We start from the raw sequence: 16762 nt of genomic DNA on the forward strand, positions 1-16762 counted from the left end.
TTAGGGAACGTTCATGCAGTAGACAATGTAATATATACCTTTCTAACCTCAGTGTACCAAACACCGGTAAAAGTGCATACATTGGGAGGTTCTGATTTACTATGGTAACTCAAAGTTAACAAACATTGGTGAAGATTTCTATATTTGGAGGAGTAAGAATTTAATGTTCGATGGCATCTGTCGCTGTAGATACGCATGTTTTGCATAGCTCGCCATCTGGTGTTGGGCCGGAGTGTTACAAGTTGTTTTTCTTCGAAGAAGTCTTTCGAGTCACGGGACCGAGTGACTCCTCCTTTTGTCTCCATTGCGCATGGGCGTCGACTCCATCTTCGATTATTTTTTTTCCGCCATCGGGTTCGGACGTGTTCCTGTCGCTCCGAGTTTCGGAACGGAAAGATAGCTAATTTCGGAAGATTTTCGTCGGTATTGTTGCGTTCGGGATCGGCGTAGTTAGATTCAACACCGCATCGAAGATCGAAGAGCTCCGGTGCCCTTCGGGGTAGTTTTTCGATCCCCCGTCGGGGCCTGGTCGGCCCGACCGCGTGCAGAAGAACGCCGATGGAACGGACCCCGTTCCGTTTCTGTCCCAAATGCCACAATAAATACCCCTATACAGACCAACACTTGGTCTGTAACCTGTGCCTGTCACCTGAGCACAGTGAAGACACTTGCGAGGCCTGTCGTGCGTTCCGGTCCCGAAAAACACTCCGAGACCGTCGAGCCAGAAGACTTCAGATGGCGTCCGCGCCGACAGCCCACCGAGAGTTCGAGGAACAAGAAGAGGAGGGAACCTTTTCGATCCAAGATTCGGACTCCGAAGGATTAGACGATACACAAACCGTGAGTAAGACGTCGAAAGCCACTCAGAAGAAGATTTACAAGGCCCAGGGGACGCCACTGCCACCAGGCCATGGCTCGACCCATAAATTCGGTGACCGACCGTCGGCACCGAAAAAGGCCCAAACAGTGCCGAGATCGTCCGACTCCGGTCGAGACACCGGCACGCAGCCTTCTCGGGACCGAGAAAGTGCTGGAGACAAGCATCGACACCGAGATACCGGTGTAGACACGGCTCGACGCCGAGACAGCGGCACCGAAGAAGATCGACGCCGAGAGGTTTCGGCCCCGAAAAAGAAAAAAGTCACCTCTGCGCCCAAAAAAGATGCAGACAGGGTTTCGGTGCCAAAACAAACTGCAACCGACCCAGTTTCAGGCTCTTATACAGAAGAGCACTCGCTAACCTCCCAAATGCAAAAGCATAGGTTTGAGGAAGAGCTACACTCAACTGATGTAGACCATACGCAAAAGCGTATTTTCATTCAGCAGGGGACAGGAAAAATAAGCACCCTTCCCCCTATTAGAAGAAAGAGAAGATTGGAGTTCCAAACTGAACAGACACCACAAACAAAAGTGGTGAAAAAAGTTACCCCACCACCCTCTCCTCCACCTGTGATTAACGTCTCACCAGCACAAACTCCATCACATTCCCCAGCTCACACCACCATGAGCCAGGGTGGCCAAGATCAAGACGCATGGGACTTACACGACGCCCCAGTGTCAGATAACAGTCCGGAGGCATACCATACGAAGCCATCTCCACCAGAGGACAGCACTGCGTATTCTCAAGTGGTGGCTAGAGCAGCACAATTTCACAATGTAAGCCTCCACTCAGAACAGGTCGAGGATGACTTTTTATTCAACACACTCTCCTCCACCCACAGCTCCTACCAAAGCCTGCCTGTGCTCCCTGGTATGCTCCGGCACGCAAAAGAAATCTTTAAGGAGCCGGTCAAAAGCAGGGCAATCACACCAAGAGTGGAAAAAAAGTACAAGGCGCCTCCTACAGACCCGGCTTTCATCACTACACAGCTGCCACCAGACTCTGTCGTTGTAGGAGCAGCTAGGAAAAGGGCCAACTCCCACACATCTGGAGATGCACCACCCCCAGATAAAGAAAGCCGCAAGTTCGATGCAGCTGGTAAGAGAGTCGCAGCACAAGCTGCAAACCAGTGGCGCATCGCTAACTCCCAGGCACTACTTGCGCGCTATGACAGAGCCCATTGGGATGAGATGCAACATCTCATTGACCATCTGCCCAAGGACCTACAAAATAGGGCAAAACAAGTGGTTGAGGAGGGACAGACCATTTCCAACAACCAAATCCGCTCCTCCATGGACGCTGCAGATACAGCTGCACGGACAATTAATACATCTGTAACTATCAGAAGGCATGCATGGCTCCGAACGTCTGGATTTAAACCAGAGATTCAGCAAGCAGTTCTCAATATGCCTTTTAATGAAAAAGAACTGTTCGGTCCAGAAGTGGACACAGCGATTGAGAAGCTCAAAAAAGACACGGACACTGCTAAAGCCATGGGCGCACTCTACTCCCCGCAGAGCAGAGGGAATTACAGCACATTCCGTAAAACACCCTTTAGAGGGGGGCTTCGGGGTCAGAGCACACAAGCCAGCACCTCACAGGCAACACAGTCCAGTTACCAGGGACAGTACAGAGGAGGTTTTCGGGGACAATATAGAGGAGGGCAATTCCCTAGGAATAGAGGAAAATTTCAAAGCCCCAAAACCCCTACTACTAAGCAGTGACTCACATGTCACTCATCCCCTCCACACAACACCAGTGGGGGGAAGAATAAGTCATTATTACAAAGCATGGGAGGAAATCACTACAGACACTTGGGTTCTAGCAATTATCCAACATGGTTATTGCATAGAATTTCTACAATTCCCTCCAAACATACCACCAAAATCACAAAATTTGACAAAACATCATTCCAATCTCCTGGAGATAGAAGTGCAGGCACTATTGCAAAAGAATGCAATCGAATTAGTGCCAAACACACAAATAAACACAGGGGTTTACTCACTGTACTTTCTGATACCAAAGAAGGACAAAACGCTGAGACCAATCCTAGACCTCAGAATAGTGAACACATTCATCAAATCAGACCATTTTCACATGGTCACACTACAAGAAGTATTACCATTGCTAAAACTACACGACTACATGTCAACTTTAGACCTTAAGGACGCGTATTTCCATATACCAATACACCCATCGCACAGGAAATACCTAAGGTTTGTATTCAAAGGAATACATTACCAATTCAAGGTACTGCCTTTCGGATTAACAACCGCACCAAGAGTCTTTACCAAATGTCTAGCGGTAGTCGCTGCACACATCAGAAGGCAGCAAATACATGTGTTCCCATATCTAGACGACTGGCTAATCAAGGCCCATTCGTTAATAGAGTGCTCAAATCACACAAATTAGATCATACAAACCCTCTTCAAACTAGGGTTCACCGTCAACTTCACAAAATCCAACATTCTGCCGTGCAAGGTACAACAATACCTAGGAGCCATAATAGACACAACAAAAGGAGTAGCCACTCCAAGTCCCCAAAGAATTCAAAATTTCAACACCATCATACAACGCATGTATCCAACACAAAAGATACAAGCAAAGATGGTATTACAACTCTTAGGCATGATGTCTTCATGCATAGCCATTGTCCCAAACGCAAGACTGCACATGAGGCCCTTACAACAGTGCCTAGCATCACAGTGGTCTCAAGCACAGGGTCATCTTCTAGATCTGGTGTTAATAGACCGCCAAACTTACCTCTCGCTTCTGTGGTGGAACAACATAAATTTAAACAAAGGGCGGCCTTTCCAAGACCCAGTGCCACAATACGTAATAACAGATGCTTCCATGACAGGGTGGGGCGCACACCTCGATCACCACAGCATACAAGGACAATGGAACGTACATCAAACAAGACTGCATATAAATCACCTAGAACTTCTAGCAGTTTTTCAAGCACTAAAAGCTTTCCAACCAATAATAGTTCACAAATACATTCTCGTCAAGACAGACAACATGACAACAATGTATTATCTGAACAAGCAAGGGGGGACGCACTCCACGCAGTTAAGCCTGCTAGCACAAAAAATTTGGCGTTGGGCAATTCACAACCAAATTCGCCTAATAGCACAATTTATACCAGGGATCCAAAATCAACTCGCAGACAATCTCTCTCGAGATCACCAACAGGTCCACGAATGGGAAATTCACCCCCAAATTCTGAACACCTATTTCAAATTCTGGGGAACACCTCAAATAGACTTGTTTGCGACGAAGGAGAACGCAAAATGCCAAAACTTCGCATCCAGATACCCACACAAACAGTCCCAAGGCAATGCCCTATGGATGAACTGGTCAGGGATATTTGCTTACGCTTTTCCTCCTCTCCCTCTCCTTCCTTACCTGGTAAACAAACTCAGTCAAAACAAACTCAAACTCATATTAATAGCACCAACTTGGGCAAGGCAACCCTGGTACACAACGCTGCTAGACCTATCAGTAGTACCCCACATCAAATTGCCCAACAGGCCAGATCTGTTGACACAACACCACCAAAAGATCAGACACCCAGATCCAGCATCGCTGAATCTAGCAATCTGGCTCCTGAAATCTTAGAATTCGGGCACTTACAACTTACCCAAGAATGTATGGAAGTCATAAAGCAAGCCAGAAGGCCATCCACCAGGCACTGCTATGCAAGTAAATGGAAGAGGTTTGTTTGCTACTGTCATATTAATCAAATACAACCATTACACACAACTCCAGAACATGTAGTGGGTTACTTGCTTCACTTACAAAAATCTAACCTGGCTTTCTCTTCCATTAAAATACACCTTGCAGCAATATCTGCATACCTGCAGACTACCTATTCAACTTCCCTATATAAGATACCAGTCATTAAAGCATTCATGGAGGGCCTTAGGAGAATTATACCACCAAGAACACCACCTGTTCCTTCATGGAACCTAAATGTTGTCCTAACTAGACTTATGGGTCCACCTTTTGAACCCATGCACTCCTGCGAAATACAGTTCCTAACCTGGAAGGTTGCATTTCTCATCGCCATTACTTCCCTAAGAAGAGTAAGCGAGATTCAGGCGTTTACAATACAAGAACCTTTTATACAACTACACAAAAATAAGGTCGTCCTAAGGACTAATCCCAAATTTTTGCCTAAGGTTATTTCACCGTTCCATCTAAATCAAACAGTGGAACTTCCAGTGTTCTTTCCACAGCCAGATACCGTAGCTGAAAGGGCACTACATACATTAGATGTCAAAAGAGCATTGATGTATTACATTGACAGAACAAAGAACATCAGAAAGACAAAACAACTATTTATTGCATTTCAAAAACCTCATGCAGGAAACCCAATATCAAAACAAGGTATAGCCAGATGGATAGTTAAATGCATCCAAATCTGCTACCTTAAAGCTAAACGACAGCTGCCCATTACACCAAGGGCACACTCAACCAGAAAGAAAGGTGCTACCATGGCCTTTCTAGGAAACATCCCAATGCAAGAAATATGTAAGGCAGCCACATGGTCTACGCCTCACACATTCACAAAGCACTACTGTGTAGACGTGTTATCCGCACAACAAGCCACAGTAGGTCAAGCCGTATTAAGAACATTATTTCAAACTACTTCCACTCCTACAGGCTGAGCCACTGCTTTTGGGGAGATAACTGCTTACTAGTCTATGCAAAACATGCGTATCTACAGCGACAGATGCCATCGAACTGAAAATGTCACTTACCCAGTGTACATCTGTTCGTGGCATCAGTCGCAGTAGATTCGCATGTGCCCACCCGCCTCCCCGGGAGCCTGTAGCAGTTCGGAAGTTACCTTCAACTATTTGTATATATACCATCTCAAGCTTAAATAGGTACATACTTAGTCAATCCATTGCATGGGCACTATTACTACAATTCAACTCCTACCTCACCCTCTGCGGGGGAAAAACAATCGAAGATGGAGTCGACGCCCATGCGCAATGGAGACAAAAGGAGGAGTCACTCGGTCCCGTGACTCGAAAGACTTCTTAGAAGAAAAACAACTTGTAACACTCCGGCCCAACACCAGATGGTGAGCTATGCAAAACATGCGAATCTACTGCGACTGATGCCACGAACAGATGTACACTGGGTAAGTGACATTTTCATTATAGCTCTAGTGTAACAAACACAGATGAGATGGCATAATTGATATTTTGATACTGCACCACTTTAAGTAACTCAACAAAGTCCAGTTACTCCATGTCTTCTCATTATCATCTTCATTTTATTTTGCTTTTCTTGCACATAAAAACATCAGCCAACGCGTTTCATCCTTAAGAAAGATGAGAGGGCATAAGTGGGGTCTGGGGGCAGATATACTGAGCCTTAAGCAGGCCTAGTCTCCTGTCATTTTTGGCAAAACACCAGGTTATTTGTTTGCAGGAAACCTGATACACAAATCCAGTTTTCATACCAGATTGCCACTCATGAAATTTGCGCTTCTCCTACTAAAGCGGGTCGATCAGTTGAAGGATTGATGACCCTCATTAAAAAAAATAAAAAAAATAATTAACACTAAAATCTTTAGTTAAAAAAACCCAAATCAGACTTTGTGCTACCTGTTTTGTTTGGTAACAAGATGCAGAATCAGCTACTAGTACTAAAAGCATACTTTGTCCCGAACTTAGAAGGATAAATCAAAAATAGCAAGCCTTCAGCATGAATATTAGTCCATTTTAGACTTTTTTCCTAATGCCAAAACACTCCTCACCGAAAACTTAAATAATCTATGATTTAGTTATGGGAAGAAGGTAAAACCTATAGATGTACCTGCCTCCTCTTTTGGCATCCCACTTCCTATTATTGGTAACTAGTGGATTTATAAACAGCCTAAGAATCAATATATTTGTAAGTTCATATTTCATTTGTGTTTTTGGGTCCTAAATGGCCATTTCGCTACTGATCAACCAGCTCGATATACCTTTATTTTTCCACATCAAACAAAAAGTATAATTGGTTATACATTAATACACTTTTCCATTTTTTCTATCTGCAAGAGATATGAAATCAAGTTTAGGAAAGAAAGTGATCACCATCGACAAATAGTAAGTTTACAGTTTTCCTATAGAACCTGGGCATCAGATGATTGTTTCTTAGATAACTCCCTGATATCTATTAATCAGCACATAATCAAATGAAATGTGGATTTGACAGATAAAGGCACTTGGAACTCAGGATTTCACAACTAAGATATTAATGGCGCAATTGGCTAACTGACTGAGGCCATTTTTAAAATCAGGTTATGCTTTTTATCTCTCCAAGATTAGGGCCGCAAAAATTAACTCCACGATTCTGCAGAACAAGGCCAGTACAGCATTCGAAGGAGTACCCGAGGCAACTACTTCACATCTTACTGGAACAATCTACTACACTTTGAGATTCATGCATAAATGAGTTAAAAAAAGGCTATCAGAAGAAAGTTCAGGCGCTCTGACACGCCCAACAAGAGTCAGCATGGATGAACCTACGTCTTGAAATTAAATGAATGAACTCTGAGCGTTCTTGGTCCTTGATTGTCCATGTGCTTGGGTCTTACCGCCCTGCAACAGATCACTTTATCCCATTTGACGAATGGAAGTTGTTAGTTGATGACACATATAATAAGAAAACTATGTTGTCATACCCAATGCCTGCATACTGCAAACCGGAGTTCACAATTACTACCAAGGAAATACTATTGTTAATAAAGAAGTCACGTTCAATCTAAAGCCGCCTGACCCAGTGGCATTCCTGTCAACATATTAAAAGCTGTCTGGGATCTTTGGGCAGAAGGCAAAAGCAAATTGTTCTTGTGTTTTTTTTCAAACCTAATTCCTCTATCCTGGAAAGGCGCTTAAATATATCCAATTTATAAGAAAGGCTTGAAGAATGAACCAAAGAATTATTGTCCTGTTGCCCTATTGGATGCAGAAAGAAAGTTTTTTTTGCCAGCCTTTCATTATCTCACCTGTATGATTGAGCTTTTCACAGCAAACATTTCCCTATTAATCAAATTGGGTTTAGAACAGGTTGCTCTATTGGTGATAACATCACAGCTTTTAAATTGCTAGTGAACAAAACATTAAAAAGGCACCTGACATTTCATGTGTGTTACATTGACTACTCGCAAAGTTAACAGGGCCAGACTGTGGAGTAAATTAATCAGCTGAGGTATCATTCAAACTGTTATATTTTGGGGTAGCATTGCATGATAACACCTGGATGCAAATTAAGCTTGAAGGAGGAGTATTGTAGCCAAGAATATGTTCAGCAAATGGAGTAAAATAGGGGTGTTCTTGGTACCTTTATTTTCCTTATATATGGCCGACCCATCCCTGTTTTTGGATCATTCGGATGGCCTGCCTCTAAATTAAGTAATAAGTCCATTAGATACCTAGAGTATGCAGAAGATATTGAACTTCTTTCATTAACCCCTAAAACATTAAAGACCTAATTTTTTAGACAATGAGTTTAATCAGTCAGATGATCTGCAGGTCAACTATGACATAACCAAAATAATGTCTTTTGGATGTAAGAGAGTATACCCGGGCTTTACACTTGAGTGTTATTCTTTAGAACACATTATACGTATCTTGGCATATCAATTGACAAAAGACATTTACGTGGGCAAACCATCTAACCAATAAACTAATAAAAGCTCAATTAATTATGCAATTGCTGGGAAAAAAAAAATCATACTTATGGCAGTCATATAATCTCTCCAACAATTACAGCTCTCAATAGCAAGCTAATCCCTACACTTTTGCATGCTTACATGGCCAAGTTGGACAAGTTATATATTTAAAACAAAAATTGGGTCATTATTTGGCCTTTGGCCTTCATCCCCAAGATTTGGCTGGAGTTTGCTTTAACTTCATTAGCCCTAAAACAGACTGGTGCAGTTATACATTATGAATGTGATTGCTTTAACACCACAGAAGGCTCATTGAAATATTATATATGAGTTGCAGTCAGTAAGTGATTTTAATTCAACACTGAGTATTGCAAATATCAGTATGGTTTTAAACCAGACTCTTAACAAAACTGCCCAGATGTATTGGAAAGCTAAGAAATCTGCTCTCAACAGAGAGATTTAGGCGGTTTACAGGCTTACATACACTCAGATTACACTTCTGATACCTACCCGAATACTGCTCTGTGTGATCTTTCCTGTATCTAAAATCCAGCTTGTACGTTTAAGTACTTGAGATTTCATCTTCGTTATATACCGATTGTCCAATTCGAAGGATTGTGGGATAGGAAGTGTCATCCAGTAGGACAGTGTCGACTTTCTGGCTACTAGGAATAATTATGAGAACATATTTTAGGTTTGTGTCCATCTTCACTATCCACAAGGAAAAAATACCTGAAGTCTTCTTTCATAAAAGTAAACCGTAGAATGATTCATGAAGCAATCGGACACTGTTTCTCTACTAATGATATGCAATTCATTGGGAGGTTTATGAAATGTTGAGACTTTGCATATTGCTATTTTGTATAATTTGTCTTTTAATTTCATGGTTATTTTCTATTTTGCTAGTATTTACACTGATCTTATCGCTTTAGGAGCGTAATTCGTATTTTACTATACCTACGCAATAAACTTAAATTAATTCATACTATGGTAACTCCAAAAAAAAAACACACAGGAGAATGCATGTTTTGGAGGGGGCAGGAGCACAGAATTTTACTATTCAAACTCCAACTCCACAAACACTGGGCAAAATGCATACATGTGTGAAACGTTGAGAAAAGTGTACACATTCGAGGGGGGTCAGATTTACTATACTAACGCCACACTTAAAAATTGGGCACAGTGTACGGTTGTACAGACATCGCTTGCTAGGTTCAGACATATATTAGACTGTCCCTTATAAAAATGTCAGTCAGGCATTAGTCCATATTGTTTTCAGATTTAAGGTTTCGTATTATCATAATTGTGCTGGAAACTTCTGCCACTGATGATGGAAAAATAGCTGGTCAGTTCTTATATATAATTACATTGTGTTTCAGTGTCCTAATTAACAAAACACATCTTCTGTAGTTTAGTTGCATCAACTCATCAGTCAAAAGAATAAAATTTCTAGTTTCTATCTGGTAGCCAACACCTTTTGCACTATCCTCTCCATATAATGATTAGTTCTATTCATCAGTTGAATATTTGACAAAGTGATTCACCATTGACACATTCAAGTAGACAGAATGTTCCTGTTCATTTTTGTGTGCTCCATAGGTTTTTTTATTTTTTTCATCTGTCAGCCTTTCTTTAATTGTACTATCCATCCACATCAGAACATACATACTTTAGGAGCTGCAACATGCAGAAAGTGATCTACCTTTAGGTTTCAATTTTATTGATAAAAATAGAAGTCCTAACTGTAGATTACGCAGTTCCAAGTGTTGCTAATTCTAAACATTGATAGAAGAGTATGCACTTCTAGAGATTAATCCATCATTGGTATTAGTATTATTAATATACATGATTTGTAGAGCGCATGGCTACCAACAAGGTTTCCCTGCACTTGGCGTGAATCTGGACTACAGCACTACAGCAATATACCAATTTAATAGAAGAGAACGTCGTAATTGAAATAATCAGGTTTTAACAATATCTGGAATGCCAAGAGAGATTTACGTCCTCTCAGAGCAACCGGTAGGGTATTCCAGAGTTTTGGTCCCAAGATTGGAAAAAGACCAGCCACCCTGGTGAATCTTCCTGAATCTAGGAACTGTCGCTAACTTCTTTTGGCTCGATCTAAGTGGACAGCTAGGGGAATAACGAGAAGCTAGAGAACTCAGATAGGTAGGTCCGGTGTTATGTAGACATTTATGCATATAGCATCATACCTTGAATTGCACCCTCCACTCTATGGGCAGCCAATGTAAAGACCTTAACCTGCTGGCCGAGCTTGTAAACTTGGGAGGCCAAAATGGGAGACGTACAGCAGCATTTTGTTCAATTTGAAGACATTTCAGTAATGATTTACCCCTAAATAGAGAGTATTCTCATAATCCACCCTGGACATCATCAGTGCTTGGACCACCATCCTGTGCACCGCACATGGTAGGCAATAGAGAATCTTCTTGAGCCATTAAGTGTTCCAAAACAAGTAGCGGCTACCTTAGTAATCTGGTGATTCATTGTAAGTTCATGGTCCAACCACATGCCCAAGTTCCTCACCACGGGCACAGTGGTGGGAGAGTTGCCCATACAGTCAGGCCAACGATGTGTAGCCCATGGTATGTCTTATCTTCACATATTAACCTTCAGAAATAGTCTTTGACATTACAAACCTCACGCTATATCTGTTGATCCCTTACTGTCATCAAAATAGGACTGTTCCTTTACATTACTGTTACAGACAATAACTGGGAGCAAAATAGAATTCTATAGAATTTGCCATTTAGCAATAATTGTGAGCCCTGGTACCTGATAATTTAGTTCTTGTTGTATCAAATTACATTTAAATATCCATAGTTGTTAAATTTTTAAAACCGGGTCTACCTTGCTGCCTCTTCTTAGCAGCAGTAAGACAGAATGCCAACTAATTTGAGTATCTGCTGAATATATATTTTCAGATATTATTTAATAAAAGTTGATGAAATCCTATGAATTAAGTTCACATAATGAATCTGCTAGGTATTACATTCAGATAATAAATCTGCTGGATATATGTGTTGATGAAGTTGAATAATTCATTTTATTGGTAAATAAACACAAGCTGATCTCTGATTTTACCTTTGAGATTGTTTTAATGATCATCACTCATTACAGTAAGAAGACATCGAGCTAATTTTCAGGGTATACTCAACAGAATATCAATCTGACACTTCAGCTGCTGCTTTTATAGTTTCTATTAATTACTTTTGATAACAGTCTTGCATTCAGTATTTCCAAAGTGTCCAAAATGGTCATTAATTTAAATGGTTGCTATCCCTGTATACATGCTTCATATTGTTGGCAATGTGATTGGGCTGTGTGGAATAAACAACTTTATACAAAATTATATTAGGAGATGATTACCCGGTCAGTCCTAGACAGTAAGTAACTTTCCAACAGATGATCTCTACTGTATTTCATTCTGGCTTTGTATTTTTCATGACCTTAACCAAAGACATGAAAGAATAAGTAAAAAAAAAATCTGAAAGTTGAGCAGGTAAAGCTATGTATTTTGAGTTGGTTATTTACTACAAAAGTAAGCAATGCCAACTCTGTAGATATCATTCTCTTCTCCTTCTCTTTAGAATTTACTTAGCTGTTCCAATAACTATATATTCTGTGCACCGGGTTTCTATCAAGAATGTAGCATTTCTTTCTGTGGAGTTTTTTTTCTTCTTCAAATTTCAGGAATTCCATACCGAGGATCCAAAGTACTCTTCAGAAGAAAGCGGCCGGTGCTATAAAATATCTCCACACCGTATGAGTTTCTGTAGTCCTGAGTCCACCTCATGTGACACACTTCCTCCCCATTTATCTCACTCTTGCAGCCTACTGCTTTCTCACTTGTTAAAGTTTTTTGCGTCTTCTCTTCCTTCTCCTTTCTTTGTGTGTTTTCCCTTCTCCTGCTCTTGTAGAACGTCTGCTAAAGAATAATAACTGCCAGTTAGCCCCACAGGTCCGAAAAATATGTGCCGGTGGAAACCATTGGCTCAAATTAAGCGCTACATGCAGATCCAGAAACAAAAATGTTTTCAACTACATAACTCGTTTTCTTTTTGCAAATGTCTTAATGGATGATGCAGCAATATTTGAATTTCAAACATACTTGCAGGAGAATTTAATTTTTACTGTGTGGTGGAAGTGTCAATCCTTGGTGGCAATCTTGTTGATGGATATGCACTGCTTAGTATTCATTTATGTGGCTCGATTTAAAACCCACTTCAGGGTGTTGAGGTTGGTGTCGTAGAATCCAAATAATGGTCCATCAATATGCGAGAGGGTGATACGGTTGTTGTGTTTTCAGGCTGATTGGTTAATGGTTAACCATAGTTTTATAAACTGGCTTGTGTTTTTAGGCTAGCTCTCTGGTCCAAACACAGGGCTTAATGTGTCTGTTACATTTTTTATTGTGTAAGAGGGTTGGTGGTCAAATCCCTATATCGTATAGTCTGGTAAATTCTTTTTGTTGGTGATAAGTCTCCTTTCTTTGACTATATGGTGAGTGTCATAATTCCAATTTACTAGTTTCTGTCATGTAAATCTTCCTACTTGCTGGAAAGTATGGATTGTTTTGGCAGAATACACCTATCCATTTTTTCTGTTTGGCCCAAAATACTGCACCTGTGAAAGGTGCCTCATGATTTTCTCTGGAATTTTGGTTTGTTTCGTGATGATATAAATGTTATGAATAGGTTCCTTGTCCATTTAGTTGATTCCCCCCTTCTTTGTTCTTGTGCTCGGTGGAGCACTTGTTGAATGGTCTCAGTAGCCCTCATTCCTCCTGAAGTCTTTTTTTATGAAATGCAATGCTTCTCACCTTAAAAGAAGACCCTTTTGTATCCTCAAACCTTTCTGTTGTCTTCACCAAGAGAGAACAAGTACAAGAGTTTGAAAATCATCTTTCGAGTTTCTTTGCTGTATGTGGTTGTCTACCTCCTGAGTTATTCAAAACATGTTAGTTCAAGGTGAGTTCTTGGAGAGGAATTTATAGTGACACTTGGAAAGTTGGCTCAGCAGGCGCTAGTAAGAAAGCAGGGACAAGAGAAAACCAATCCACTCCTCCAAGATCTAGTGCAGTTTCCCATCTCTTATGATGCCTTGGCTGTACGGTAGAGACTTCAACCGACTCACCTCGATTATCCTGCTTCAGTAGTCATTTAGGGTTTTTTTCCTGTGCAAACTGTATGACTCTGAGATTTGTGTCTGTCTGTTGACACAAAAAATTGATGTTCTCAGATGGTTGTCTCTGTTCCTTCCCCGACTACCTATTATGCATTTTACCTTGACCATTCTTATAGTAACAACCGTTTACCACGAAAGTACAACTGTTCTAGCTTCCTGTGGGGTAGCAGCATGCTCATACACAATCCAGTGCCTTTGTGAGTTAACTGCAGTGGCTAATAAAACATCTCGGAACCCGTGGATTTATAATTACCTTACAGAGTAGACGAAAATATTTCTTTAGAGTGTGTTTGATACCCGTTTATGCTTTTTTTATTCTTTGTGTGTATGTGACTTCCCTAATTCAGGATTTCTGTTAATTACAGGCTGCTGGAACAGCAGGGAAAACCGGAAGCTTAGGAAAGAAACCTGGTAAGTTCATTAATGATGCGATTTGTGTGTTCTGCTTGACAAGGTATCTGTCATTGTTGATATTTTTTTTCCATTTTGTCATTACTGCCGTAAATAGGTGAGTTTGTCACTGAGAAACTGTACCCTGGTTGCTACTTACAAGTTAAATGCAAATAGAGTGCCCTTTTCCTACAGAGTGAAATTTTCAATTGGAAAGTTCCTTTTTCCCTGTGAGAGGAGGTTGGGGAACGACAGTGTCCTCATAGGCAAGGCAGCAAGCAGGAGTGAAAGACCTGCCTTCCTCCTCACAACCCTTTTTTATGGAGGGGCTGGTGCGCACGCTACAAATGCGCGACCCGGAAGCACTCTAAGTGCTTCCAGGAATGCGACCATGCCACAACCAATCGTAGACCCAGATACAGGTGGGTCACAGCAAGCAGCACCGCCACCCAGCATGTATGCGGCCTGGCGCAGTCTGCCATATGTGCGGCTCCCCCGATACGGGGAAGCATTTGCCAGGACAAAAGGTCAGTTTAATGAAGCATCTTAGGTCACACAGTTCTAAAATACAGTCTACACAAGTACCAGTCAAAACAGGTTTTTGCTTGCTGGTTTGTTTGATAAATAGAAGTATTGATCAAATGTAGCTGGACTTACTAGCAGATCTACATACTGAGCAGACTTTGGCAGCTGAGATAGTTAACAATTCCACAATTCCTCGGTACTATGAATGATAGTGCCAGAAGCCATGCTCTGTTGCTAAACGTAGCGTTTCATGGGCAGTAGCACTACTAGTTTAGATTTTCCTTTTGTAAGTTTACTTTTTTGGCATTGCTTGCAGGCTTAAGAAGTTCTTTGTTCCCATTAGCTAATCAGTAGAAGTCTGAGTAAGACTTTTTCAAGTTAACCTGGATCTGAAGTTTCACTTAAACAAGTTCAAAATCGTGCATATTTCATGTGTTAGGCCAGGTGAATTTCCTCTCAGTTGTTCCATTGCTGCCAGGCATAAATGACATATTTATATTTTAATATTGGGAACTTCACAAAGTAAATTCCAAAAAGAGTGCTATTACTGTGCACAGGACAGAATGTTGCCTGCAACAGTTTACAAGGCAGGAGCAATTAAACTGTATTGTTGAATGGGTAATAGAATTCGAGATAACAGGCAAGGTTAGCTTCATGGAGAAGCTTTGCAAAACTGCTGAATGGTTTAGGGAAGTCAAAGACGTCTTTACAGCTTGACCAGAGCTTCTCTAAAGCAAGTGCTGACTGCTGCCTTACAGCATCTCTTGAAATGGCCACAAGATTTCAACATATGTCCTTAATAAGACATGGGCAGGACCGTTGGAATTATCAGCAATGGATGACCAAATAATGTTGCGGAGTTGACTAAATTATGTGGCTATAAAAGGCAAATTGCATGGAGTGTTCCAGCATATTCTGCGGCATTCATTATTTTGTCAGTTTAACAGACATTAATGGGATCTGGTTACCGGTCTCAACTCACTGGTACCAGTTTAAAACCTGGATAAGGCAATCAGCAACTAAAAGGTGTCCCATCAATCTTGCCAATATACGAGGAGTTAGACATTTTTTTGTTACATTTATCAGTTAATGCAGCAGATGATTGATGTGGTGGATTATATAACAACTGTCCTAAAATAATGATTATGTGGAATATGCCACAGCGGCAGGATCAACTAATTCCCAGTGGCACTGGGCACAGGTTATGCAGAAATGCCAAAATGTAATTTTTCATCAACTAATCCATGCACATCTAAATCTCACCAGTAAACATTTCAAGTAAATGCAACACTAACCCTAAAGGCTGACTAACACAGCTAAGAGGATGAGAGGTGGTTGTAAAAACCATTGAAATACAGTTGAGCAGCAGGCTGTAGACACATTGTTTTGTTCTTTGAGCCTGGCAAATATTAAAAAACAATATTTACAGACCGTGCTGGCATATATTAAAAACAGCTATTTTCAGACAGTCCTAATTAAAATATTAACTTGCCATTCGTATTGATACAATTGGAAAACTATTATCCTTTTATTGGATGAACCTTGATGTTCTTTGTAATGGAACATACGTTAAGCAGACACATGAGAATGCTGACCGCAGGATTTAATCAATCAATCAGTGATTACTAAAGCTCAACTAAGCACCCAGAGGGTCTTAAGGTGCTGTTTGCAGGTGTGCTGCTCAATTGAAGAGCCAGGTCTTGAAGTCCTTCCTGAACTTCTTCAGTGATGCAGTCTGCCTGAGTTTGAGAGCTAGCGTGTTCCATGTCTGGGCTGCAAGATAGGCGAAGGATCTTACTCCTGCTGTGCTTTTCTGGCTCTTAGGAACGGCTGCCAGGGCGAACTGGGAAGAACAGAGATGTCTGTTGGGTACATAGAAGGCGAGGTGGTGGTTGATGTATGCCGGTCCTATGTTGTGTACTGCCTTGTAGGTGTGGATCAGGAGTTTGTATGTGATGCACTTATTGGTCTAGTCAGGGTCTGTTGCCCTCCTCTGTGCAGCTCCACAGCAGGATTCAAACTCTTGATCTTCCACTGTACGCAATAGGCCACAACCTACATTCAGTTTTTGCAGATAAATA

General features: G+C 41.2%; 1 protein-coding gene across 3 annotated transcripts in view; it reads left to right on the forward strand.

Annotated features, from left to right (window-relative positions):
- Positions 1-16762, forward strand: part of ITSN1 (intersectin 1) — a 1130286-nt gene that overhangs the window by 766669 nt on the left and 346855 nt on the right. For all 3 annotated transcript variants that reach the window (XM_069202488.1, XM_069202489.1, XM_069202490.1), the window contains exon 26: positions 14132-14177. In XM_069202488.1, coding sequence (XP_069058589.1) covers positions 14132-14177 — 46 coding nt within the window. The remainder of the gene's footprint in view (positions 1-14131; positions 14178-16762) is intronic.

This window comes from Pleurodeles waltl, chromosome 8, assembly GCF_031143425.1.
Source record: "Pleurodeles waltl isolate 20211129_DDA chromosome 8, aPleWal1.hap1.20221129, whole genome shotgun sequence".
Lineage (NCBI taxonomy): Eukaryota > Metazoa > Chordata > Amphibia > Caudata > Salamandridae > Pleurodeles > Pleurodeles waltl.